The sequence below is a fragment of the Saimiri boliviensis genome, chromosome 1 (genome assembly GCF_048565385.1).
Source record: "Saimiri boliviensis isolate mSaiBol1 chromosome 1, mSaiBol1.pri, whole genome shotgun sequence".
NCBI lineage: Eukaryota > Metazoa > Chordata > Mammalia > Primates > Cebidae > Saimiri > Saimiri boliviensis.
In genome coordinates, this window is record NC_133449.1 from 10,497,228 (window position 1) to 10,525,140 (window position 27,913).

Consider the following 27,913-nt stretch of genomic DNA (forward strand, 5'->3'; position numbering starts at 1 on the left):
GGCTAAGTTTTTGTCTTTTTAGTAGAGACAGGGTTTCACCATGTTGGTCAGGCTGGTCTCGAACTCCTGATCTCGTGGTCTGCCCACCTTGGCCTCCCAAAGTGCTGGGATTACAGGCGTGAGCCACTGTGCCCGGCCTGAAACAGCATTTCTATATTAAGATCAGTGTCTTACTGTAGAAAGGGAGATATGTTCAAAAAACCGGTATCTGGCCAGGCACGGTGGCTCATGCCTGTAATTCCAGCACTTTGGGAGGTCAAGGTGGGTGGATCACCTGAGGTCGGGAGTTCAAGACCAGCCTGACCAACATGGAGAAACTGTCTCTACTAAAAATACAAAATTAGCTGGGCATGGTGGTGCACGCCTGTAATCCCAGCTACTCAGGAGGCCGAGGCAGGAGAACTGCTTGAATCTGGGAGGCAGAGGTTGCAGTGAGCTGAGGTAGCTCTACTGCACTCTAACCTGGGTAACGAGTGAAACTTTGTCTCAAGCCCCCACCAGCTGCCTGCAGAAAAAAACTGGTATCTGCCCATAGTCCCAGCACTTTGGGAGGCTGGAGGATCACTTGAGGTCAAGGGTTTGAGACCAGCCTAGCCAACATGGTGAGACCCTATCTCTACTAAAAAAAAAAAAAAAAAAAAAAAAATAGTAGTGTCACATACCTGTAATGCAAGCTACTTGGAGTCTGAGGCAGGAAAACTGCTTGAACCTGGGAGACGTAGGTTGCGGTGAGCTGAGACCATGCCACTGCATTCCAACCTGGGTGACAGAGACTCTGTCTCAAGGGGAAAAAAAGGTATTTGCCAGCCTGTTATGAAAATCTACATGTCATACACCCCTTGCACAGCAAGGACTGGGCTGGAGGGGGTGGGCCACAGCTGTGCAGAGCAGAATACAGTCAGTGCCTGGAGAACTTCCTCGAAAATCAAAGGATAAGACAGGAAACTAGTTTATGCACTTAGAACATTACAATGTCTTCTTTTCTAGGCATCTGTGGAGATCCCGGGACTGCAACTCAGTAATCAAGACTATTTTCCTTATGTCTACTTCCATATCGACCTTAGTCTTCTTGACTAGAAAGGCCAGCTGGCACCTGTCTCATGTTCATGCAGACTGTTACAGCCACCTCTTTCCTTTAGCCAGAGAATGCCTCAAATGTCTTACAGAACTAAGATTTTTTTCGGAGAAATTGCTCACAAAAGTTAGTGACAGTTGTATTTATTTTTTTTAAGTTACAATAAAATGCTCTCAAGTCCTTTGAATGTTCTAACAAATTCAAAATTTCATTTTTCTGAATGTTTTACATGAATGAACTACCTATAAATTGGTAACCTGCTGCGGTATTTCACGTCTTAATGGCTACTTTAAGGTTCATAACAACATAGAAGGCCTTGAACTGTGTAACCAGCTAGATTGCCTAGTAATGATAATCACTAGAGATGGCCCAAACACAGAAGAGTGGGCAGGAAACTGCAGCTCTCACTGAGCCCAGCTTCCGTGCTGTGGTGGGCATCATGGTACCATCTGAACCAAAGGTCTTGTTTTTTGTTTAAGTTGACGGGGGAGGAAAGACATCAGTGTGTCACTTCAAAATAGTAATTTACTACTAAACATCACTCTTAATTTAGGATGTGGATACTAATTTCATACATTTATTGGCCATTGTCCAAAATATTTTATTCTTTAATGGAAAAAGCCATTAATAATCAAATGAAGGAATCACATTAAAAAACTTACACCTAAGAAACAGCCTCCAAGAACATTCAAGCAGCAGTCAGAGAGAGGAAAAAATGTTTCGACAGCCGAGTATTCTTCAAAATATTATGTGACGGAATACGATACAATTCACCGGCTACAACAATTCATAGAATTTTTCAATGTTTTCTTGGGATGCAAAAGTTCACTGCTGCAGTGTTTTCAAATGACCAATCAAGTACTACTTCTTCGTTTAAAAGGCCACTGGTAGAGTCATCTGATTGTAGAGAATGTTCCTTCACTGCTGGAAAAAAACCGCTGGCTCCCAAGAAAAGAAAACGGTCTGAAGCCTCTGCTGAGGCTCTCACAACTCATCTTTCCCTAAGTCATCGAGCTCCACATCACTGAGGTCAATGTCATCCTCCACGGGAAGCTGGGAGACAGAAAGCCACTGTTAGCTCTGCAGAAGGGGGACACCCTGGAAGGCCAACAGCTCATTTTACAGAAGAGCAACTCTCTAGAGCTACACCTGCTTACAAACCAGGTTCTCTTCAGTCCGGCTCCTACCCTGACCTTCATACCTATGATTATGCGGCCAGAAAAGCTAAGAACTCGGGTAAAACATTGCAACATAGCCTCACTCACCACTTTAACACTGAAAGCCATTGAACTTGTCCTTTTGAGGAGGGTGGGACACAACAGTACAGAAGTAAGTGCCAGTTTCAAAGCTAAAATTTTGCATTTTTCTAGGATAAAGTAAATGAATTCCAGGTTAAATGTTTGTTTTGAGGGTAATAACCAGGAAAGCAACCTTACTGCTGAAATGTATCTTGGCTGTCTGTCAAGATTATCAAATGCCATGCAGCACTTTAACTTGTGATAAGGAAGAAGGGTCCTCAGAGAAGAAGCTCTCAGAAGGCCCACGGGTACACCGAAGGGGAGGTCTGATGGAAAGGACCCGACTCCAGGTGCAGAGATGCACAGGCTCACGAGAATGAACCAGGACTGCTGCCCACACAGCCTCCTTCCTCCCAGGCACTCACCTCGCCATCCCTGCCGTCCCAAGGCTCTCTCTCAACGATGCTAGGGAAAGCCCCGCCTCCTACAGGTGCCGTGGAGCCACGCCCAAAAGAGAGCTCCCTTAGGGAAAAATGACCAGAACACACACACATTTATAATGGACTGCTGGTGCAGAACAAACATTTAAAAATAACAGCCCGCCTACTCTGTTTCTGTAGAGGCATTTCTTGTCTCTTGCACAGCTTGAGAACATCATCTTTTGAATCATGGACAACATTATAGCCAGATTAAACATTCCCGACGAAGCCCTCTGCATCAGATAAAAGTCAGTTGCTACCAACAAGCTTTAAAAAATAGCAGAGTAAGGCCGGGCGCAGTGGCTCATGCCTGTAATCCCAGCACTTTGGGAGGCCAAGGTGGGTGAATCACGAGGTCAAGAGATCGAGACCATCCTGGCCAACATGGTGAAACCCAGTCTCTACTAAAAATACAAAAATCCCAGGTGTGGTGGTGTGCGCCTGTAGTCCCAGCTACTCAGGAGGCTGAGACAGCAGAACTGCTTGAACCCAGGAGGCGGAGGTTGCGGTGAGCCGACATCGCGCCACTGCACTCCAGCCTGCTGACAGACTCCATCTCAAAAACAAATAAAAAGAGTATTTGCTGAAAAATGAATTAAGTATATAAATAATTATCAAAGTTGATCTATAACATGCGCTGCCTGTGAGCTTTTTCTAAGACTGCTGTGAACCTGTACAGAGCAAGCACGTCAGCAGTGACGCAACTGGTTCCAGTGGGCTGGGAGAGCAGTTTGCAGATGTGCGTTAACATCAGTACTTGAAAACACCAGACCTGGTATAATCTGGCTGTTGGGAAACCAAAGCTAGAAACACCGTGGGCACAAATATTTAAGACTGCACCGAACAACTCAGAATAATGGAGCCAGACTAACAATCTAATGTGGTGGCACCAGTGGGTTAAAATAAGCAAACGTATTATTAGAAAAAAAATTACATGAGACATATTTAAAGTCTGACTTTATGATTTAATACATACTACTCTGCGACAATCACAAACTTAAGCATTCCACAAACTTCTTTTTCCCTTTTGAGACCAAGTTGCGCTCTGTTGCCCAAGGTGGAGTGCCAGTGCCTTGGCCAGGCTGGTCTCGAACTCCTGGCCTCAAGTGATCCGACTGCCTCAGCCTCCCAAAGTGCTGAATTACAGGTGTAAGCCACCGTGCCCGACCCCACAACTTCTTCATGAAAACGTCCCCTTTAACCATATTAACGAACTACGAGAGACAGCTGGGAGGGAAGGAGCCAGGGTCTGTCCCCAGGCACGAGCTAAAGAAGCTGACCTCCCAGAAGTCCCTTCACGCTTCCCACTTCACTACTGGAGGCAGAGCTGTGACTGAGCTGCCGGACTCTGGAGCCCGTCTCTACACAGTGCGCGCGCGCGCGCACACACACACACACACACATTTCTGCGTCAACAGGGAGACTGGCAGCAAGAACACTGCAGACTTTTTCATATCCATTATTCATCATAAGCCTCTCGACTGCCTTTTGTGTGCTGAATATCTCTTTTTATACAGCAACTAAGAAATAAACACAGACAACAGCAAGAATGGCAAACAAAACCTCATTGGGTCAATGCCTTGTGTTGCCTAAAAGATGACTAGGTGAGTTGAACGGTAGAGCAGGACAGAGAGCCCTGTATATTGGTTTTAGAGTTTGAAAACCTATCATGTTGTTTGCATTGTTGGAGTAACTCAAGTACACCCATTTTCAAATAAATAGCTACATTCCAAAGCCAAGTGTCCTGAAATGAAAACCACCTTCACGCCTTTAGCCCATGAGACCTTTATGAGTCTAAGAAAGAGCCCACGGACAGATGTAGAGAATGGCACACAGGGTGACCCGAGGGCAGAAACGCATTCTCCTCATCCAGCAAGCAGAGTATTCCATGGAAAAAAGAATAAACGGGGAGATAATTTAAAAACTCTAATTTATAAACAATTCTCTGGAATTAGTCTGCATTTGAAATTCCATTTATTCCATTTATTATGTTTATAAATACCTAGTTTCTAATAAAAACCCATGACAGAACCAAAGAGACAAAACAACCAACCTAAGAAAACAAATTACCTGAGAAATTCATTAATGCCTTGCTCACTGAAAGAGCCTTTTAGCAGAGCAAACTTCATCTTGCGTGCATTGATGGCGGCCATGGCAGGGTACCCAAACCCTCCAATCCCCAGTGCGCTCTCAAGTTCAGACTGGGCTCCAGCTTCTGTCCACAGCCACCTAGAAAACCAGAGTGGTGTTTAGGGCAAATATGTCTTTTAAATTGCTTACAATCCAACTAGAAGAACTTAGAGAACAGAAGATCATGCGTTAGATATTTCATGGAATGAGTGAGAAATAAGTAAAAAACAAAAAGGGAGTTTCTACATGGATTTTCCCTTTTTACCTGAAATGCCACCAATATAACTTGGGTTATTAAGCGTGCTCTTGTGTTCTGTAGGCATCTAATAAACATTTGCTTAACTAATGGAGGAGGAGCAAGGTCATGGAGAGAGGGACAGCACGGGGCGCTAGGTACCTGGGGAAAGCAACAGATACTGAAGACAAGAAGCAAAAAGATAAATAGGAAGGAGATAGACTGTTTTGAAAATGTGCCTAGATCCAGTCCTTACTCAGGTAAGAAAACATGCTTCTATATCATCTTTCTCATCCAGCCGTCAAGCTCATATTGGAATTCAGCTGCACTACTCATTGTGTGGTCTGCTTGCTAACTGGGCACCCCAACCACCATTGAAAACATGATTCCTATGAGAAAAATGCACTGTGCTGGCAGCCTTGCATTCCTTCTTTTCCTCCCAGTGATAGTATTTTCATATCCTGAATAAATACATACAGCAGAGCAGGCTGGGAAAGGTGGCTCATACCTGTAAAACCAGGACTTTGGGAGGTGGAGGCAGGTGGATCACTTGAGGTCGGGAGTTTGAGACTAGCCTAGCCAACGTGGTGAAACCCCATGTCTACTAAAAATACAAAAAGCAGCTGGGGTGGTGGCGGGGGCCTGTAATCCCAGCTACTTGGGAGGCTGAGGCAGGAGAATTGCTTGAACCCAGGAGGTGGAGGCTGCAGTAAACTGAGATTATACCACTGCACTCCAGCCTGGGCAACAGAGCGAGACTCCGTCTCAAAAAACCAACCAACCAATCAACCAACCAACCAACCAACACCACAGAGCAGAGGAAACACAGCCTACAGCAACATGAGCAAATCACTCTCAGGAAGCTCTATTCCCTGTTCAGATGACCCTGAGAAAATAAGCTCAGTAACTTACCCCCACATTTTCTTTTTGTATTTGTCTGCCAACTTCAGAAGAACTTCCAGATAAGAATTTCTACCCGCAGCTCCTAATTTAAACAGACAAAGGTTTTTAAAGGTAAAGATAAAGGAGTCCGTAAAATTAATACATTTAGGAAGTATTCTCAGAGCCTTTAGCATAGAACATCTAAGGGGAAATTGTTTCTGTCTGTCTTACCAGTGTCAAGGATATGGGGCAGCACAGCCACAACACAGAGCTGGTGCTCCTCACACGTCCTCTTGGCAATGTCCTCGTTGATAATCTGTGGGACCCAGAAGACAAAGGATGATCAGGAGGCTGCATGACACAACACCCAAAGGGAAGCTGGCAAACGAGAACTTCACACTGTCACATAAAAAGACAGATTTCCCCCACGACTACTTCCTTGTATGGAAACACCCAGAGGCATGTTCTGTAAGAGGAGATTTCTGTTACTGATTCTTAAGCCCGTGGAACCTGCGGTGGTGGTGAGGGATTAGCACACATACATGGCTCTGAAGTCACAATGCCTGGACACAGCCTGGCTCTGCCACTTACTTGTTTAAATAGATTATATTGACATGTATTATATGTTTATAAAAACTTGAGGCTCTGTGCCTCACTTTCTCCATATGTAAAATGGAGATAAAAACACTACCTCTCAGTTTTCATGTCAGCATTAAATTTTAAAAACCTACATAAGAACACCGGAACAGTGCCGGTAACATGATCAGGTACTCAATAAATACATGATTTTGAGAATGATAAGCAAGAGTGATTGAATACACTCTAAGAAGCTTGTATTTCTATCCGCGGTATAATTATTCTAATGCTAAAAGTCATGAAAAGCAATTTATCAGAACTTTTTTTCTCATTTCTAAGTATATAAACCACTTTAAAGAGAGTACTTTTAACAAGGACATAACATGAATAGTGTCAAGACTGCTTTAACATTCTTCACTATCAGCTAAAAAAGCTTCCTGGACTACAAGCAGTTGGAGCGGTTTACCTCAAGCAGTTCAGGAGGTGGAGCATTATCAGAAAACAAATCAAGGGCCCAGGACACTATGTGGGATCTTGTCCGCGCACCATCATAATCCACAGGAGACTCGCCTTTCTGAAATACCTTGATTGTAGGAAATCCTCTAATCTATTAAAAAAAAAGATCAGAGGACAAAATCCAATGAACATTTAACACAAAATAACAATCTTTATGGTTTCTAAAACCACCTTATAGGTAATTTTTTTTAGGTGGAGTCTCACTCTGTCGCCCCGGCTGGAGTGCAGTGGCGTGATCTCAGCTCACTGCAACCTCTGCCTCCTGGGTTCAAGTGATTCCCCTACCTCAGCCTCCAGAGCAGCTGGACTACAGGTGCCTACCAACACACCAGGCTAATATCTATATTTTGTTGGCCAGGCTGGTCTTAATCTCCCGCCTTCGCCTCCCCCTCCCAAAGTGCTGAGATTACAGGCATGAGCCACCACTCCTGACCTTATAATTTAATGTAACAAAACTGTTCCCCAGACTGCATGGATTTCAAAGGAATGACTCACAGAGGTCCATGATCAATCAGGGAGATTTAACAGTCTGACTGTGAAGTTTAGCCCAATCATATTCAAGCCCTGGCATGTAATTAACACTAATTAACACAAAGTATCTATTCTAGAACAAATGGACCACTTAAAACAGCCATATGAGCAACCTGAATAAGCCTGAGCAAGCTGAAACCTCACTTTAAGCACATAGTAGAAGCAGTGTGACATTAAGAGAAAAAAATGGACAGTCCTGAGTTTCAGACTGTTAGTTATGACAACAGAGTGACTTTATAACTTTTCATTCACAAAATGGTTTAAACATCTCCCTTCCTATCATAGGGAGGCCTGGAGTACTGGAAGAAGTAAAGAAATACCATGTATTACACAATGAAATGAGCCTTATAAATATACTCACCCCATACCGGGAGGCTAGAACCTGATTGGCTGTAGCATCCACAGCTGCCAGTTTCACTTTTCCTTTTGTTTGCTCTTTGACTTCTGAAGCTGCAGCAGCCCACTCTGGCTCTAGCCTATAGAAAAATACTGGTTTTGTTTTTTTGACACATGGCCTCTCTCTGTTGCCCAAGCTGGAGTGGAGTGCTGCAATCATGGCTCCCTGCAGCCTCAACCTCCTGGGCTCAAGCGATCTTCCCATCTCAGCCTCCCAAGTAGCTGGGACTACAGGTGTGTGCCATCATCCACTGTTAACTGCTATATTTTTAGTAGGGATAGGGTTTGCCCACGTTGCCCAGGCTGGTCTCAAATTCCTGGCCTCAAGTGGTTCACCTCACCAGGACAAATACTTGCATTTTAACTTGCAGCCCCAACTTTTTTTTTTTTTTTTTTTGAGACAAAAGAGTCTTATTCTATCATCCAGGATGGAGTGCAGTGGTGTGATCTCAGCTCACTGCAGCCTCTGCCTCCTGCACTCAAGAGATTCTTGTAAATCTCCCAAGTAGCTGGGACTACAGGAGCACATCACCACACCCTGCGCATTTTTTTTGTATTTTTAGTAGAGACAGGGCCTTGCTATGTTGCCCAGGCTGGTCTCAAACTCCTGGCCTCAAGTGATCCACCCGCCTTAGCCTCCCAAAAGTGCTAAGATTACAGGTGTGAGCCACAACTCCCAGCCTATACTTTTAACTGATTGGTGCATTTCTGCCCAATCCCCAGTTATGTCTCACCTAGAGAACATTTTGTGTGTACCTTTACCAAAGATCCAATGCTACCCTTCACATGCACTTCCCATCCCTAAACCTGGACATGAGCCAGCGCCTTAATCTTTGGCAATATGAGAGCGGAAGCTCTTGGCACTAATGTCAATGTTTAATACTCACTTAGAGTCAGAGTTTTTCTGAAAGAGATCTTAGTGATGATCTATTATCTAGTTCAGCTCTTTCAAAATAAGGTACCAAGTGTCCTGTGAATACTGTGACTGAACAGACCACTCAGCAGAAGGCACTTACTGTTTGCAGTGTCCACACCAAGGAGCATAGAACTCAACCATCCAAATATCTTCGCTGTCAAGAACGTTCTGATCAAAGTTGCTGTCGGTCAGCTCAATTACATCCTTCTTACTTGAACTATCACCTCTGCCCTGGCATTTATGACATTAAACATCAAACAACAATTTGCCCAAGAACACTTTTCCTATTTTAAATAACAACAATGCTTTTACACCTTAACTAAGTTTCAGAGCTTTTCTTTAGTGAATAAATTAGTGAAAACGGTTGTATTCAAATTGGGTACATTCCTCAGCATTATTATTTTTGCTTGGTAAATAATCTTTTACTTTCAAATAATTACCAATACATTCAGTACAACGTATAACCTGTACCTGAATTCTGTCACCAGCTATTTTTAGAGAAACCTCAAGATGGCTCAAAGAACCCCTTAACAGCACTGTTCTAATCAGACTCAAGCACAGCTGCTGCTTCATCCCAAGATGTTATATCTTTTCATAAAGTCCCTACCAGTCAACAAAGCTAAAAATAACTGTTTTTTTTTTTTTTTTTTTGAGAAAGAGTGTTGCTCTGTCGCCCATGCTGGAGTGCAGTGACATGATCTCAGCTTACTGCAACCTCCGCCTCCAGGGTTCAAGCAATTCTCCTGCCTCATCCTCCCAAGCAGCTGGGACTACAGGTACATGCCACCATGCCTGGATAATTTTTTTTTAGTAGAGACGGGGTTTCACCAAATTGGCCAGGCTGATCTCCTGAGCCCGTGATCCACCGTGCCCAGCCTAACAATAACATTTAATCCTTTTCTTTTTTTGAAGGATGTTCTTCAGTACCAAATCTAAAAACCAGTCAGCACTGCTTTCTGTTGCCAGGCAGGATGCTGGGGGCCAGGCGACTATGCTCATTAAATGTCTAAGTTTAAAATAAAAGGCAAGAGCATGAAATCTTTGGCGAAGCTCTGAGCCTATATAGCTAGTACAGTTAAACGAGCTATTTTTTTTCTTTTAAAGATGGGGTTTCGCCGTGTTGGTCAGGCTGGTCTTGAACTCCCTACCTCAGATGATCCGCTTCCGCCTTGGCCTCCAAAGTGCTTGGATTACAGGTGTGAGCCACCATGCCCGGCCTAAACTAGCTCTTTATATAGGCTCAGAGCGAGTACATGTACTTTAGGTGAAAGTTGAACTAGTTTAACTTTCGCCTAAAAATAAATGCCCTTTTAATATTTATATATCTTCAATTCCGCCTTTTCGCAAGAACATCAGTGTTAAGCTTCACATACAAGGGCATCTAAAACACCAGTCTGCTCAGCTCTCTCTCTCTTCTTCCCTATCCATTTGTGCAGAATTTTCCATGGATTTTGGGCTGATTGCTACAGATATAGGTTAAGAGGTAACCCAAATTTCATCATGGTTTGCCAGAGCCTACCTAGAGGAGAACCCATCCATCCCTCCCAACTCTGGACCTACAAGTGCCATGGAATGCCAGCACCTGGCTCCTGGTACTTGGATTACAGGTGTGGCAAGATGCCCTGGGACTGACTGGCCATGGCAACAGCAATTCTGAGGAGGCCAAATCAGTGGATCCAACCCTCTATTGTTTTTTAATTGAAAGTTCACCACTTTAACATACTTTTAAAACAGCAAAAAACAACATTTGTTTTTGCAAGGAATCTACACTCTGGCTTCAAAATTATGACACATTAAAAACTGAAATTTTATGGTCTTACTTGTTTTCCAGAACTGTATCCTCCGCTCCGACCCTCAAGGCGATCCTTCACGAGCTGGTGCAGAGCGCTGAGCGCAGCATCTACGATGGCTTCACCAGTTCTGCCACCTACAGAAGACAGGAGGTAGGCGGCCCTCAGCCTGGCCTTCCTCAAGTGCCCCATCTGGCCCATCCCAACTGACTGTGTCTTTACCTCACTGGCAGCCTCACCGGGTGTTACATAGTTCTAACAACATGTGTATCTCTCGCAGAACACACTTTCTCCCCAGCATGCATTTTCCTCCTGCCTTGGCCTCCCAAAGTGCTGGGATTAGAGATGTAAGGTACGGCCAGGAAGGTAAACTTTTGAGAACACATCAGACCTAACATAAAAAACAAAACTCTCAGCATCTATTCAGATAATCTTACGCTGCATCATGGGTTGAGCCTACCAAGTATGTCACTTGATAACAGAGAAGGGCAAGGCCTCAACATGAAACAGCCTCTGCTCCTTATCTACGCGGGTTCCTTCCAACATCTGAACTAGTGCCCTTCTTCCCCCAGTCTTTACCTGAACATATGCCAAATCACAAAGTATACTAGGAAAAAAGGGAGGGTTTTCTCCCTCTAGACTAGAGGTTGGCAAACTTTATATGAAGGGCCAGGTGTAAACTTTTCAACATTTTGGGCCATACTGTCTATTGCAACTACTCAGTTCTCTGCTCCACTGCAAAAGCAGCCAGAGACAATATGTAGACAAACGAGTAGGGCTGTGTTCCAATAAACTGATTTCTAACAGCAGCAGCAGAGTGAATGCACTAAATATGTACATTTTCACAAGTTATGAAAACTGTAACAAATTATTCAAGGGCAGAAAAGCAGGTGTTTACTCAGGAAAGAAAAAGGTCTTTCCCTAGAACTTTGGAGCTGGGGCGTCTAGCAGAGACAACGTGTCCAAGGCCACTCCTTGTCTTTTTACCTGCCAGCCTCGAGATTTGCCAACAACACATATTTACCAAGAATTTGTCTCTCAAGCTTTATGTGTACTATTTCAATTAAGCTTCTGGTACCCTAAAATTGGTTTGCACATCCCCATTTTACAGAGAAGCAAGAGACTAAGTACTGTTTAGTTACTGACCCTGGAGTGTGGAGAAGCCAGCAGCCATGCAGCCAAGTAGGGCTGCCTTCCCAGTTCACACATGACAGATTCTGTAACCCTCACCCCTGCCTTCCCTGCCTTCTACTAGCTGGACCCAGGCAAGTCACCAAGGACGGACAACTCTTTGTTTTACTATGATGCTGATTCTCCCACCCAACTCATGAGGCGGTACTGCTCACATAAAGCAAAACCTAAGATGACAAAGTTCAGTCATTCATAGGTTCCATATAACAAAATCTTCAGCAAAAAACTTTACCAAATTAGCCGTAATTTCAGCTTCAAACACATTATGCCCAATACTTTCACTAGTACCAGGGATCTGGCCCAAACCAGCAACTCTGATTATTTTAAATATAATAATCTGTTTGTGATATCTTAAATTAAATAACAGGACAATTCTCTAAGAGTGTGGTGCCTGTGATCCCAGACCTGGGAGGCTAAGTAGGAGGATTGACTGAGCCTAGCAGTTGGGAGTCCAGGCTGGGCAACATAGCCAGACTCTGTCTCTTAAAAAAAAGAAAAAAGAAAGAATAGTGTGGGTGAAAAAAACAGTCTCAGGAGGGTAGAACCTGAATTCTGTCTTTAGTTGCCTCAGTGACTCACAGCAGATACTCACAATTTACTTATCTACAAAACAGTTTGTAGTATCCACTTATTAGCAATTAGTTTAGGAGACTAAGACTCTTAAATGACAGAGCCTCCTTTTTCATGGTGATATGCTGGACCCTTCTCCTACAGTAAAGGGAAGACAGATCAGAGCAAGAACATACATATAGATCTTTATTAAACACAAGTGACTGTAATGAGAAAGACAAGATGGTAGCACAGAACATTGTTATTCTATCATTGCTAACGTAGCACTGACCTAAGCATAAATGGTAACACAAACCTATATGACACACGTTTCATCTTCAGAATGACTCGGAGGGTGAAGGAATCACTGTATATACCATTTGTAGATAATTCACCTACAATGAGGTTGAGAATGGTGCAGGTAGGGCAGGTTCTCAACCTGTTGAAGAACACTAGGTTCTTGTCTACCAGGGGAATGGAGCAGCTAGGAAAAGTCCTTACCTTGGTAATCTCCTGGTCTGTTTTTGTTGGATCCAAAAATCTTAATTGTAGGAAATCCCTGAACACCATACTGACCACCTAGGGACTGATGTTTATCTGCATCAACTGCACCCACTTTCACAACATCCTGTGGAAATGTAAAGAAAATAACAATTTTTCTTTCAACTAGAGCAGATTCTACAAGAACTCATTATCTGCTTCATATAGACTCAGAAAAAATAAAGCACAGGGTGCAGTTTGCAGTGAGTCAATAAGGGCTTTATCCTTGAACACCAGAAGAGAATCTTAAATGCAGTGAGGGGGAAAATCAATGTCAGCCCACAGAGGGAACTCTGCAGCTCACACAACAGGCAGGGCTGAGAGTAACTGTCATTTATCTGGGAAACACAATGAACAAAAACAGGCAATGTAAGTATTTAAATGTGCTATTATCCCCTTATTCTCAGCATGATTTTGATAACAGAATCAGTATTTTGAACTTTGATATGCAAACTAGCTTCCCATTGAACATTAAACCAACTGCATACTTATTACTTTAAACATACACAGGTGAATGTGGACATCTTAGAAACTTATCTTTAAAAAAATTTTAAGGCTTTTGCTTAAAAACTTACTTTTAATGCAGTGGCAGCTTTCTTCCATTCCGGTGTTAATCTTTGACAGTGCCCACACCTTTTAGGGGAAGACAACACAAAAAGCAACTGTTAAAGCCTTTGCTTCTCAATTCAAAAATTCAATGAAAAAAAAAACCATCAATGGTCTATCGAGTGAGACGCCTGCAAAGAGGACAAGCACAAATAAAATAGGATCAAGGCCAGGTGTGGTGGCTCATGCCTGGAATTCCAACACTTTGGGAGGCCAAGGAAGGAGGATCACTTGAGGTCAGGAGTTTGAGACCATCTGGCCAACATGGTGAAACCCTATCTCTACTAAAAATACAAAAATTAGCTGGGTGTGGTGGTGCATGCCTGTAATCCTAGCTACTGGGGAGGCTGAGGAATGAGAATTGCGTGAACCCAGGAGGTGGAGGTTGCAGTGAGTCGAGATCACACCACTACACTCCAGCCTGGGCAACAGAGCAAGACTCTGTCTCAAAAAAATAAAAGAAATAAAAGAAAGTAAATAAATTAGATCAGCAACCTGGATGAGCTCACCATTTTATTACTTACAACAATAACTTTTCATATCATCCCAATAAAAAAGCTTCCAGCTGGGCGCAGTGGCTCACACCTGTAATCCCAGCACTTTGGGAGGCCAAGGCGAGTGGATCGCTTGAGCTCAGGAGTTTGAGACCAAATGGCCAACATGGTGAAACCCCATCTCTATTAAAAAAACAAAAATTAGCTGGGTGTGGTGGCACACGCCTGTAATCCTAGCTATTGGGGAGGCTGAGGCAGGAGAATCACTTGACATAGGTACACAGAGGTTGCAGTGAGCTGAGATTGTGCCACTACACTCCAGCCTGAGCAACACAGCAAGACTCTGTCAAAAAACAAAACAAAACAAAACAAACTTCCAAATTACTGCTCAATTAAATCATATTTAAACTATAATTTATAACTCTCCACCTAAACAAGCCCTTTAGAAGCTATCTGGTCCAATATACTTCACTGTGTGGAGCTGTAAGCCTATGCAAAATGCAGATTCTTAGGCCCCACAAATCCAAACTTCATAGAGGAAGAAGTGCATTTTCTTTTTCTTTTTTTTTTCTTCCCAGGAAAGAAGTGCATTTTCTTAAGTTCTACCAGTGATTCTTAAACCTACTAAGGTTTGACAGTGCCTAATCTAGTCCAACTTTTTAATGTTACAGATGAGGTATCTGGCCTAGATCTCCTATGCCTACGTCTCAATACTCTCTGGGCCCCACAAATTGCTTCTGAACTTAGAAACACATACATAAACCTATGTTAGTGAGCCTAACAAGCCGAAATGCGTAACGTGACACCAAGGGACGGTGATGTGAGTGATGAGGTCGGGGAAGACAGGGAAAGTGGAACAGAGTGGGGAGGGAGAAGAGAAGAAAACAACAGGAAAAACAATGTTAACCTTGTAGGTGCTATTAATGTGAAACACAACAGAGAAAAGTGCTTCTGAAACCTGCACGTAAACCTGTTAACCCTTACCACTCATTGAGGCTGCAGGTAGCTATACAGTTCATTTTTATTGCTGTGTAACATACTGTGTATGCAGACTCCATAGTTTATTTATCCATTGGTGATTAGATGCATTTTTAAAAAACAATGTAAATTCTCTTCTAATTAGGTCTCTAAGGACCAAATGCACAAATGCTAGGTGCCAGGACCATGATGAAAACATTTTACAGAAGATTTCATTTAATCAGCATGAAGCTGAAGTCATGTTCCTCTTGATATTTCATTTTACAAATAATTGAATTGATGCTGAGAAGAAATTTACCCAGTATCACATAGCCATTCAGCATCAGAGCTACCTGACAAGTTTTTGATTCCAAATACTACAATCATACAGGTAAATGTTTTAATAACTATGCAACTGAGTATTAGGGCCTAAAGGCAATCCCAATATTTGAAGTAAGGATCTTTCAGGGAAATGTCCTGAAATGCTACTTCTATGTATTTATATACAGAATGTTTTACTGTTTAGGTGAGATACTCAGAAATCCCAAAGACAAATTTTTACAGGGTTTGTGCCTCTTTAATTTCAGTTTATCTAAGAAAAGAGGACTAAATCCAGAGACTGTCAGAGTTCATCCGCCCTTCTATTAGATCTGCACATACATCACAACACCACGTGTATATAAATATGGCATATCCTCTACCCAGGGGTTCTGTACCTGGGGTCCAGACTCCCAAAAGGCTGGTGGATAAAAATTTAGCGGATCCCTTTTAGGGGGGAAAAAAAGAATAAACAAATCTGAAGCCAAGGTGGCCTTTTAGGAAAAATTTAGGGGGGAAGTCTATGAATTTGGATGAAAAAAAGTCTTTTCACTAATCTGTAATTGAAATTTAGAATTTCTTTATAAATGTAAGCAACACTCCACAGTCAATTATTGTGATTTATCATGAATAAAAATAACAGCTGTTTTCATTATTATCCTATAGTTACTGAAGGAATCTTCAAACATCATTTATGCCCACCACTACTCAGAATTATTGCAGCTGTCAGGTCTGCTGCTGGATCTTGGTACTGGTTTAGCATCCCTAATCTAAAAACCACAATTTGAAACATTCTAAAATCCACAACTTTTTGAGAGCCAACATGACACTCACAGGAAACGTACAATGGAGCATTTCGGATTTTGCATTCTCAGATTAGGGATGCTCTACAGCTAAGTATTATGCAAATCTTCCAAAATCTGAAAAAATCCGAAATCACAAACGCTTCTGGTCCTAAGCACTTTGGGTAAGAGATGTTCAACCTATACTTACTGTTCTTGTAAAGTACTACATTAACCATAAAATTTTAATATTTCAACAATCATATTTCCATACTTTAGGTTTTCTTTGTGAACCTATAGGCTTTACTTAAACATGTAAAGCTTTGATTTTTTTTTTTTTAAAGGAGAGCTTTTTTTTTTTTTTTTTTTTTTTTCTGTTTTGAGACAAGCTCTCACTGTGGCCCAGGATGGAGTGCAATGGCACATCATAGCTCTCTGCAGCCTCTACCTCCCAGGCTCAGGTAATCTTCCCACTTCAACTTACTGAGTAGCTGGCAACCTACTGAGTACAGATCTAACCACAAGTGCACGCCACCACGCCTAGGTAATTTCTTTGTTTCTTTTCTTTTTATTTTTGTAGAGATGGAGTCTCGCCACATTGCCCAGGCTGGTCTTAAACTCTGGTGCTCATGAAATTCACCCTCCTTGGTCCCCTAAAGTGCTGAAATTATAAGCGTGAGCCATCATGTATGACCATAAAACTTTTATTATAAGAATCCTAGGCCTTCGCCAAGGTGCCAAAGGAGTCCAAGCACAAAAGGAAGTAACAGAGCATCTGCTGGACCCGGTGCAGTGGCTCATAACTGTAATCCCAGCACTTTGGGAGGCTGAGGCAGGCGAATCACTTGAGCCCCGGCATTAGAGACCAGCTTGGACAATATGGTGAAATTCTGTCTCCATAAAAAATATAAAAATTAAGGCTGGGCGCGGTGGCTCAAGCTTGTAATCCCAGCACTTTGGGAGGCTGAGGCAGGAGGATCATGAGGTTAAGAGATCGAGACCATCCTGGTCAACATGGTGAAACCTCGTCTCTACTAAAAATACAAAAAATTAGCTGGACATGGTGGTGCAAGCCTATAATCCCAGCTACTCAGGAGGCTGAGGCAGGAGAATTGCCTGAACCCAGGAGGCAGAGGTTGTGGTGAGCCGAGATCGTGCCATTGCACACCAGCCTGGGTAACAAGAGAGAAAAAAAAAAAAAAAAAAAAGTATTTGCTCTAATCAGACATTATTTCATCCAGACACCACAAAGTAAAACTCTGCCAGTGTAATAATAATTATTAAGCTACTGGATCTAGAGCCTTCCTTCTCAATTATGCTCTCTTGTAGAATTTTAGAATGAGGTATTTTCTCTTGTATAGTAGCTCTCAGAGACAAGGTAAATTACCTATGCCATATGTGATAAGCTTGTAAAAACCACATACAGAGGCATTTAACAATATAACAGTTTGTGGCCGGGTGCGGTGGCTCAAGCCTGTAATCCCAGCACTTTGGGAGGCCGAGGCGGGTGGATCACGAGGTCAAGAGATCGAGACCATCCTGGTCAACATGGTGAAACCCCATCTCTACTAAAAATACAAAAAATTAGCTGGGCATGGTGGCACGTGCCTGTAATCCCAGCTACTCAGGAGGCTGAGGCAGGAGAATTGCCTGAACCCAGGAGGCGGAGGTTGCAGTGAGCCGAGATCGAGCCACTGCACACCAGCCTGGGTAACAAGAGCGAAACTCTGTCTCAAAAGAAAAAAAAAAAAACAAAAAAAACCCAAAAAAACACAATATAACAGTTTGTACAATGACTATTTATACAGTTGCTAGTCTAACTGAGCTAATCCATACAGAATTAGCATTTGGATAGAACACACAAAAACCTGATCCTTTAAAAATAGTAAAGGCCACTCACAATGTGGCAGCATCCATTTTGAAAATACAGCATTTTTACCTCCATTTGCTATACTGAGCATTAAGTAAAATGGTCCATAAGCACATAAATAATCAACACAATGTTGTATTTTTGACTGTATATAATTCTGTGCCGTTAGTGTCAATAGTGATGACATTTTTACCTCACAAGGGTTTTTCCAGCATTGAATGTCAGGCAAGGAAAGACATTTTAAATTAAACCAGATTTTCTAACTACATTATTTCAGGAAATAATTCTCTTCAAGAAACAGAATGAAGTTAATCACCGGCCCCTCCCTTACCTTTGCTCAAGATTCCTTCCTCATAAAATTAAGTTTTCCTTTCACAGGCATCACCTCATCAAAAGACAGATCTTCTTTAACAACAGACTAGACACTTTGCATTTCCTATTTCCCTCTTCTCTACTTCTTTTAACAAACAGTAACCTAAACGAGATGACTTAATAAAATCAGATTTTTATATAGCATTTTCTCCAATTTCAGAAAGTACTATAAATAATCTACAACTACTTTATAATACTTACCATGGAGCATAGAATTCTACAAGCCACAAACTATCACTCTGAATAACTTCTCGGTGGAAATTTGATGGAGTTAATTCGATCACATCATCACTAGAGGAATACAGACCATTCACTGCCAGAAAGGCGGCACAGCTCACCAGACCTGAAGGGACAACAAAAGTACACCATTAACAGCATGGTTCACGCTTTGACTGGAAACCTTGGGGAACCAGAGTCCTCTTCAACTGCACGGGGCTCTTCACACAGGAGGCTAGCCTAGCCCTGGCCCCTCTGCTGTCCCTGCTGCAGTTGGAGCCCCTGGAACTTCACTCCCGCTGGTGTAGCACTGAGCAAGAAAGAAACAGATAGTCCCCTCTCCCATTCCTTGGGCTGCACAGGAAAAAGACTGTAGCATTATTCTTAGTGGCTTTCATGTATCAACACCTTTGTTCTTTACAACCACTCCATGAGGCAGTACTAATAGCATTTTACGGGTGTAGACACTGAAAACTTGGGAGGTCATTTCTGCCTGTGTAAACCTGAGCAAGCCACACAGTGATCACTCCTCATGCTATTCAGTTGCAACATTAGCACATTATCTTTATTAAAATGCCTTTTTCAAGGGAGAAACAATTATTTGTCTCCTCACTAGATTTTGACTCTTTCAAGGGCAATGGTCATCTTCATAGTTTTAGTTCTCCTAATACTATCCATAGCACATTATCAGAAAAAATTTTCATGTGAACAACCTTATAAAGAAAGGATACAGGCTGGGCCCAGTGGCTCATGCCTGTAATCCCAGCACTTTGGGAGGTCGAGGCGGGTGGATCATGAGTTCAGGAGTTCAAGACCAGCCTGGCCAAGATGGTGAAACCCCATCTCTACTAAAAATACGAAAAAAAAAAAAAAAAAAAAAAAAAAAAAAAAATTAGGTGGGCACAGTGGCAGGTGCCTGTAATCCTGGCTACTTGGGAGAATCCCTTGAACCTGGGAGGTGGAGGTTGCAGTGAGCCGAGATTGTGCCATTGCACTCCAGCCTGGGTGGCAGAGTGAGACTCTGTGTCAAAAAAAAAAAAAAAAAAAAAAAAAGAATAAAAGGAAAGGATAAGTGTCGACCGTATTGCTGACCACACAATTCTGCCACATTGTGGATCAAGAGCATCTTCTTGGCAATTCTGGAAACTTAAATGCAATTTATAACAATAACATAGGAAAACAAATTCTGAACTTACTAGTATCTTAAGAACCCAAAAGTTCTTTGAAATGGCAATACTATCAAAATTTCACCTTTTAAATAATTTATGTATACAGTCACATCCACAAGATCAAGGAGAGAACACATATATGAGGGCAGTCCCATAGATTATAATGGAGCTGAAAAAAATCCCATCACCTTGTGATGTCCTGATAACTCTGATCCTGCATAGACCTAGGCTAATGTGTGTGTCTCTGTTCTAGTTTTTTACAAAAAGCTTAAAAAGTAAAACAAACAAACTTTAACAGAAAAAAACTTACAGAATAAGAATATAAAGAAAACACTGGCCAGGGTGCTATGGCTCATGCCTATAATCTCAGCACTTTGGGAGGCCAAGGCAGGCAGATCGCTTGAGCTCAGGAATTCACGATCAATCTGGGCAATATAGTGAGACTCCCTCTCTACAAAAAAATACAAAAATTAGCCAGGCATGGTGGAACATGTCTGTAGTCCCAGCTACTCAAGAGGCTGTCGTGGGAGGATCACTGAGCCCAGGGAGGTCAAGGCTATAGCTGCAGACGGTTATGATGCGCCATTGCACTCCAGCCTCATACAGTGAGAGCCTGTCTCAAAAAAAAAAAAAGAAAGAAAATATTTTTGTACTGCTGTACAATGTGTTTTAAGCTAAGTGTTTTTACGAGAGTAGGAAAGTTAAAAAAAAAAAAAAATTAAGTTTAGAAAGTAAAATGTTGACCAGATGCCATGACTCATGCCTATAATCCCAACACTTTGGGAGGCCAAGGTGTGAGGACTGCTTGAGGCCAAGAGTTCAAAACTAGGCTGGCCAACACAGCAAGATTACATCTCCAAAAAAAAAAAAGTAACAATAATAAAAGGAAAATGTTACAGTAAATTAAGGTTAATTTATTATTCAACAAATAAATTTTTTAGAGCAACTCTCAGTCACACAAGCTCTATTCATGGCAAATGTCCTATACAGGTGTACCATTTTAAATCTTTTACATCATATTTTTACTGCACCTTTTCTATGTTTAGATACACAAAGGCTTACCATATTGTATTAAAACTGCATACACTATTCAGTACAGTAACATGCTTAACAGATTTGTAACCTAAGAGAAAGAATCTATACCACATAGCCCAGGTATATAGGAAGTTATACCATCTAGGTTTGTATTAAGTACACACTAATGTTTTTCACAATGAAGAAATCATCTGATAATGACAATAGAAATTAAATAAATTTCTATCTAATCCTGTCTTTTCAGCATGTCTGAAGTTGATCACATCTCAGAATGCATCTCTAATGTTAAGCAACACGTGACTATATACAAAAATTTGCTAATTACCTCTAGAACAAGCTAAATAATGGAATATCCTCAGATTGTTCTTGACTTCAACAGGAATGTTTTCCTATTTGCATCATTCTGGCTTTGGGGTTGAAACAGATACACTTTATAATTTTTTCGAGATAGGCTCTTGCTCTGTCACCCAGACTGGAGTGCAGTGGTACAAGCATGGCCTCCTATTGCAGCCTTGACCTCCTTGGCTCAAGCAATCCTTCCACCTCAGCACTCCCAGCCCCCAGGTAGCTGGAACTGCAGGTACATGCCTGGCTAACTTTTAAATTTTTTGTAGAGACAGGGTCTCCCTATGCTGTCCAGGCTGCACTCAAAATGCTGGGCTCAGGCGATTCTCCTGCCTCTGCCTCCCAAAGTGCTGGGATCACAGGTGTGAGTGACCATGCCAGATCAAAATGTTACAATGCTAAAGAAATTTCTTTTCTTTTTTTTTTTTTTTGAGATGGAGTTTCACTCTCGTTACCCAGGCTGGAGTGCAATGGCGCGATCTCGGCTCACCGCAACCTCCGCCTCCTGGGTTCAGGCAATTCTCCTGCCTCAGCCTCCTGAGTAGCTGGGATTACAGGCACGAGCCACCATGCCCAGCTAATTTTTTGTATCTTTAGTAGAGACGTGGTTTCACCATGTTGACCAGGATGGTCTCGATCTCTCGACCTCGTGATCCACCCGCCTCGGCCTCCCAAAGTGCTGGGATTACAGGCTTGAGCCACCGCGCCCGGCCAGGCCTGTGTTCTTAAGTAGTGTGTGTACATGCCATGTTAGCCACATTTTCATATGCTTACTTTGTAAATAGAATTTGGAAGATTTCAAATAGACCTTTTTGGAATAACTAAATGGTACATTTCTTCTGGAAGGAGTGTACGCCACTATTCATTGTTTTACTGCAAAATCCTCCATCACACAGCACTTTCAATTTTCAAATCACTTTCAAATATGTTAGATCACTTAATTTTTCATGGCATTACTAACTAGAAAGTAGGAATCATGCCCATTTTGTAAATAAAGGCCTAAACCAATGGCTCATCTATGGTCTTAGATATAAGGGGCAGGACAGCTCTCCATTTCCAAGTTTTTCCTATTAAACCATACTGTCTTTTTAGTGCTCAAGATAAAGTTGTTCTGTATGCTACAGGCATGAATGAACACTTACGGTATTGAAGATTTACACTACATTTGAATCATAGATATGGACAATATTGTAAGAACTTAACTGTGAACTTTACTAATAGTGAAGCCACTAAAGGGTTATCATGCAGAGGAAAGATCAGATTTGTGCCTTCTAGAAGGAGTATGCCAGTTGCCACGTGGAAGGTGGATTGGGAGAATTATCGAGAGTGGTATCATAGAAACCAACATAGACGTGGGAGGGGCCTGGCTAACAAATGCTGCTGGGAGATAAAATAGCAAAGATTGAAAACCATCTATTGGATTTAGTGACAAAGAAATCACTGGGAGCCCTGGCAGTTGCGGCGGAGTGAAAATAAGAAGCATCCAGTCTGCAGAAGATTGGAGAGAATACAGGGAACTCTTTAAGCAGGTTTCATTACAGAGACCAGAGGCAGGCAAATGTAGAAAACAAGGAGGGTTTATCTTTAAAGATAGGAGTGATCTAGGAGGGGAAGACTTATGCAGAATGGGAGAGGCCAAAGATAAAATACGAATATTTGAATAAAATGCCTGGAGTCAAGGGAACCCAGTCAGTGATGGAGTGGCCTTTGATAGGATGATCTCCTTTTCCTTTTCAGGAGGTGGGAAAGGATGCCTGTGACCAGAGGCCAGGCCAACCAAAGTGGGGTTGCTCCCTCAGTAACAGTGTTGTCCAGCATGATCGCCACAAGCTACATGTGGCTACCCCAAAATGAGATGTGCTGGTAAAAAGCACGATGAATTCTGAAGACTTAAAGGAGGGAAAAATGTAATCTCTTTATCATTTTTCTTTTTTTTGAGGGAGTCTCACTCATTTGCCCACGCTCGAGTGTAGTGGTGTGCAATCCTGGCTCACCTGAACCACCATCTCCTGGGTTCAAGTGATTCTCCTGTCTTAGCCTCCTGAGTAGCTGGGATTACAGGCACCCACCATCACGCCCAGCTAATTTTTGTATTTCAGTAGAGATGAGTTTCACCATGTTGGTCAGGCTGGTCTTGAACTCCTGACCTCAGGTGATCCACCCGCCTCGGCCTCCCAAAGCGCTAGGATTACAGGCATGACTCACCGTGCCCAGCCTCATTATTAGTTTTCATTTTGAAAATACATGTTGAAATGATCTTAGATATACTGAGTAAATACATTAATTTCACCTGTTTCGGCCATTTTAAATGTAGCTACCAGAAAATTTTAAATTACATACATGTTTGCATTATATTTTTATTGGATAGTGCTGCTCACTAATCTTTTCATTGCTGAAGAAAAGGTGAAGTAGAGTTTGACATGTTTAACAAAGCAAGTAAGTCAAAAACATAAGCACTGACGGTCATAACTGAATAAGCTTGAAAGTAAGACTGAGGCTGGGTGTGGTGGCTCAGGCCTATAATCCCAGCACTTTGGGAGGCGGAGGCAGGTGGATCACCTGAGCACAGGAGTGTGAGACCAGCCTGGGCAACACGGCAAAACTCCACCTCTTGCAGAGAAAACATACAAAATACAAAAATGCAAAAATTAGCTGGGTGTGGTAAAGTGCACCTGTAGCTATAGCTACTCCGGAGGCTGATGTGGAATCCTGTCTCAAAAAAAAAAAAAAAGAGGATAGTCCTCTATAGACATCTACTACTTAAAAAAAAATTTTTTTTTTTTTTTTGTAAAATTGATATAAATTTGGTTCTAGTTCAATACATTGAGCCTATTGTGAAATTTTCAAAAATGGGAAAGCCTGTAATCCCAACACTCTGGGAGGCCGAGGTGGGTGGATCACAGGGTCAGGAGTTCAAGACCAGCCTGGTCAAAATGGTGAAACCCTGTCTCTAAAAAAAATTAGCCGGGCGTGTTGGCGGGCACCTGTAATCTCAGCTATGTGGGAGGCCGAGGCAGAGAACTACCTGAACCTGGGAGGCAGAGGTTGCAGTGAGCCAAGATTATGCTACTGCACTCCAGCCTAGGTGACAGAGCAAGACTCCGCCTCCAAGGAAAAAAAAAAAAAGGAAAAGCAAAATAGTAAGTTACGGATTTTTCTACTTAAGAATTTTCTTTTTTTTTTTTTTGAGACAAAGTCTTGCTCTGTCGCCAGGCTGGTGTGCAGTGGCACGATCTCGGCTCACTGCGACCTCTGTCTCCTGGGTTCAAGCCATTCCCCTGCCTCTGCCTCCTGAGTAGCTGGGACTACAGGTACATACCACCACTCCCAGCTAATTTTTCGTATTTTAGTACAGACAGGGTTTCACCATAGCCAGGATGGTCTCAATCTCCTGACCTAGTGATTCGCTCACCCTGGCCTGCCAAAGTGCTGGGATTACAGGCCCGAGCCACCAAGGCCGGCCCTCTACTTAAGAATTTTCAAATTACTCCAATGTAACAATTTTTAAAGGCTGAACCATTTAGTCAATCCACTACTGACTGACCTTTTCACTAACAGCCCGGCACGGAAAATTCTTTCACTTTCCTCCTCCCCTCAAATTAGTATGACTGTTTCCGCAAGATAGATTCTTAGAAGAGAGATCCAGGAGTATGACCAACATTCTCAGATACCTGTTCAACTACACTCCAGAAACTGAGGTCTTTTTTTTTTTTTTTCCGAGACAAAACAGTAACACCTGTGTGACTCTATCAGGCATTGTTCTAAACATTTTACAGATATTAACTCATTTAAGAACCATAAGTGGTATGTGTTATGATGCCCATTTCATGGACCAGGAAACTTTAACACGGAAAGGATAGCTTGCCTAAGATCATATAATTAGATAGACCCAAATTTCTAACAGAAGGGCTGGAGGATGCAGTGGTATAATCCCACAGACCATCATCAGGTAGACTGTGGCAAAATTAGGTACTATCACTTCTCTTTGCCAACCAAGGACAGCAATAAAATCAGTCCTCTCCTCTTCATGCTGTTACAAGCGGGCTGCAGTTATCTGAAAGGACCAGGGTTTTTCACCTTAGGAATGTGCTTCCCACACTCATTATTGACAGTATCAACGTAGATGGGTTATTTTTCTTTTTTCTAGCAGTGGTGATGGACCTTCGTTTGTCTTTAAATTTTGCCTAGTTCATTCTCATAAGAGCCTCTGATGCTTGTACATGGCTACCCAATGAAAACGTTATGATTAAGGTTTGAGACTAAAATTCCTAAAAAGGCAATGTGACCTAGTAGGGTTACAAGGAAACCAAATATACTACTGAGAAAGAACAGACAAAAGATGTAGACATCCTGACTGCATAAAAGTAGCCAAGGGCCAGGCGCGGTGGCTCAAGCCTGTAATCCCAGCACTTTGGGAGGCCGAGGCGGGTGGATCACGAGGTCGAGAGATCGAGACCATCCTGGTCAACATGGTGAAACCCTGTCTCTACTAAAGATACAAAAAATTAGCTGGGCATGGTGGCACGTGCCTGTAATCCCAGCTACTCAGGAGGCTGAGGCAGGAGAATTGCTTGAACCCAGGAGGCGGAGGTTGCGGTGAGCCGAGATCGCGCCATTGCACTCCAGCCTGGGTAACGAGAGCGAAACTCCGTCTCAAAAAAAAAAAAAAAAAAAAAAAAAAGTAGCCAAGAACTACCTCCAACCTCCAAGAACACAAAAACCCTGGCCTCACTTAAGATGACAAAGTAGGTCAATGCTGACCAATGATGCTCTGTTTCTAAAATTCACATCACCATTCCACTCAGTGAGTGATAATGAGCACTAATGGGAAATTGGACCATCCGAGCGAGTGTCTAGAATCTGTGTGAGCAGATGGCTCTGCCATCTGTGGTTTTCCATTCCTCCACGGCAGCTAAGGATGTTATAAATGCACGTCAGTAACATCTCTGTCCCACATCTGCTAGGAGGAGTCTACAGTCCCAGAGCAGTCATCTAGAAACCGAGAGGTTTCCCAAAAAGGCTGCCATTTATTAAAACGAGTTAATTGATAGACTCACAGACTCTTTCAGGGTCTAGTCTGAATTCACTCATAGGAAATTAAACAGACTCAAATCTTTTCCCTTCGTCTACTCTCTCCACAGTAACATGGCAAATATTTACATCTTTTTCAACATGTGCTAGCTGGGTGAGGTGACTTACACTTGTAATCCCAGGATTTTGGGAGGTTGAAGAGGGAGGATCACTTGAGGCCAGGAGTGTGAGACCAGCCTGGGCAACAAAGTGAGACCTTGATTCTATAAAAAAAATTTAAAAATTAGTCAGGTGTGGTGGCGTGTGCCTGGATCCCCTGTGCAGTTCCAGGCTGCAGGGATCAATGATCAAAACAATGCACTCCAGCCTGGGCGACACAGCAAGACCCTGTCTCAAAAAACAAGCGAAAAGACATGTATGTACTAATTCATTAATCCTCAGGGCAACCCTAAGGGAGTACTATTACCAACCTCTAAAATGGTGAGCACTATTGAAAAGGCACTGCCATAGAACGGTTAAGTAACTCGCTCCAAGTGACACAGCCAGTCAATGGGGGGCAGGTGGTCTGAAGCCAGAGCCGAGGTAAAGGACCCTCAGAGCCAAGGCTGTGACCAGGGCGAGCCCGGGAATGACAGACCCCTCAGCCTCGCCGACCGTAGTCTCTGGAGCATTGACAGAATTTCTAAGAGTCCGGGTTCCAGTTCTTTATTGAGGAATCCCATCACCTGTGAAGCGCCCCTGCGTCTTAAGCCCGGTTTCTGGGGGGCCCTGTTCCCTTTCTAAGGCAACTATGGGTCTTTATTTCAACACTGAGATCTAACATTTCGGTTTTTAAAAGTAGGAGCTGCTTAAAACAGGTGACAGAAGCGAGCTGCAGTGCGGGACGCCCGCCCTCCGTCCCCAGGCAGGAGTTCGAGAAGACGCCCAGATCAGGGTCCCCTGCGGTTCGCCCGGAATACCGACCCCCTTCCCGGGAGCCGGCCGGGGCTGGGCTCCGCAGTCCTCCCGCCCGGCTCCGGACCCCGCGCCCGGCTCTAGCGCACTAGGCTCCCGCTCCCGGCTTACCACCCCGCGAGGCTGCGGAAGCCCCTCCCCACGGGCACCCTCGCCTCCCGCGCACCGGCGTCCTCGGGGAGGCCGAACACCCCCGCCACGGCGACCTCGCAGCTCCTTTGGACACCGAGGCCCACGCCTCTTGCCCGCTAGGCCCGCTTCCGGCGAGGCGGCCGGGGCCCGCCGGGGAACGCCCTGGAGATTCGAAATCTTTCAGGCCGAACCCCGCTCTCCGGCCTCCCGCCGCAGGCCCGCACCTACCGAGCCCAAGGAGAGCCATGCCGAGCGCCCGGCTACGCGCAGTCCCACCGCCGCCGCTTCAGCCTTGCCGCGTGCCGCGCACCGCGCCCGCGCCCCCGCGCCCACGTCCAGCCCCAGGCCGGTCCTGTAGTCCTCCGGACGGCCGCGCGGGGGCGGGCCGGAAGGCGCTTGCCATGCCGTGGCTGCGGCTCATTGGTCCTGGCGGACTTCGCTCACTCTCATAGCCAATGGGAGGAGGCCGGGTAGAGGTTACCGGTTTTTTTTTTTTTTTTCCCCCCCACGGGGGCGGTGGCGAGTAGCGGAAGGCGGGGCCTGCTGGGGGCGGGGCTGGCAGCCTGGGCTAGAGCCCCCCCAAAGTGC

General features: G+C 43.5%; 2 protein-coding genes across 7 annotated transcripts in view; one reads left to right on the plus strand and one right to left on the minus strand.

Moving 5' to 3' along the window:
• ATP6V1C2 (ATPase H+ transporting V1 subunit C2) overlaps positions 1-3,383 on the plus strand; it is a 63,058-nt gene extending 59,675 nt beyond the window's left edge. For 4 of the 6 annotated variants that reach the window (XM_074393997.1, XM_074394005.1, XM_074394004.1 and 1 more), the window contains one exon: positions 988-1,281. In XM_074393997.1, coding sequence (XP_074250098.1) covers positions 988-1,077 — 90 coding nt within the window. In that variant the 3' untranslated portion in view covers positions 1,078-1,281. Of the gene's footprint in view, positions 1-987 lie in introns of all 6 variants that reach the window. The other 2 variants (XM_003927214.4, XM_010337940.3) reach the window with 1 other exon arrangement.
• PDIA6 (protein disulfide isomerase family A member 6) lies at positions 1,203-27,685 on the minus strand. Its single transcript, XM_039462865.2, has 13 exons — positions 27,554-27,685; positions 18,645-18,786; positions 13,620-13,677; positions 13,006-13,132; positions 10,795-10,901; positions 9,075-9,205; positions 8,024-8,138; positions 7,082-7,222; positions 6,271-6,355; positions 6,070-6,142; positions 4,863-5,021; positions 2,739-2,835; positions 1,203-2,128 (listed from the first exon to the last, which is right to left on the minus strand). The coding sequence occupies exons 1-13, from the start codon at positions 27,570-27,572 to the stop codon at positions 2,060-2,062; spliced, it is 1,323 nt and encodes a 440-aa protein (XP_039318799.1). The 5' UTR covers positions 27,573-27,685; the 3' UTR covers positions 1,203-2,059.
• Between the last annotated feature and the right edge of the window lie 228 nt (positions 27,686-27,913).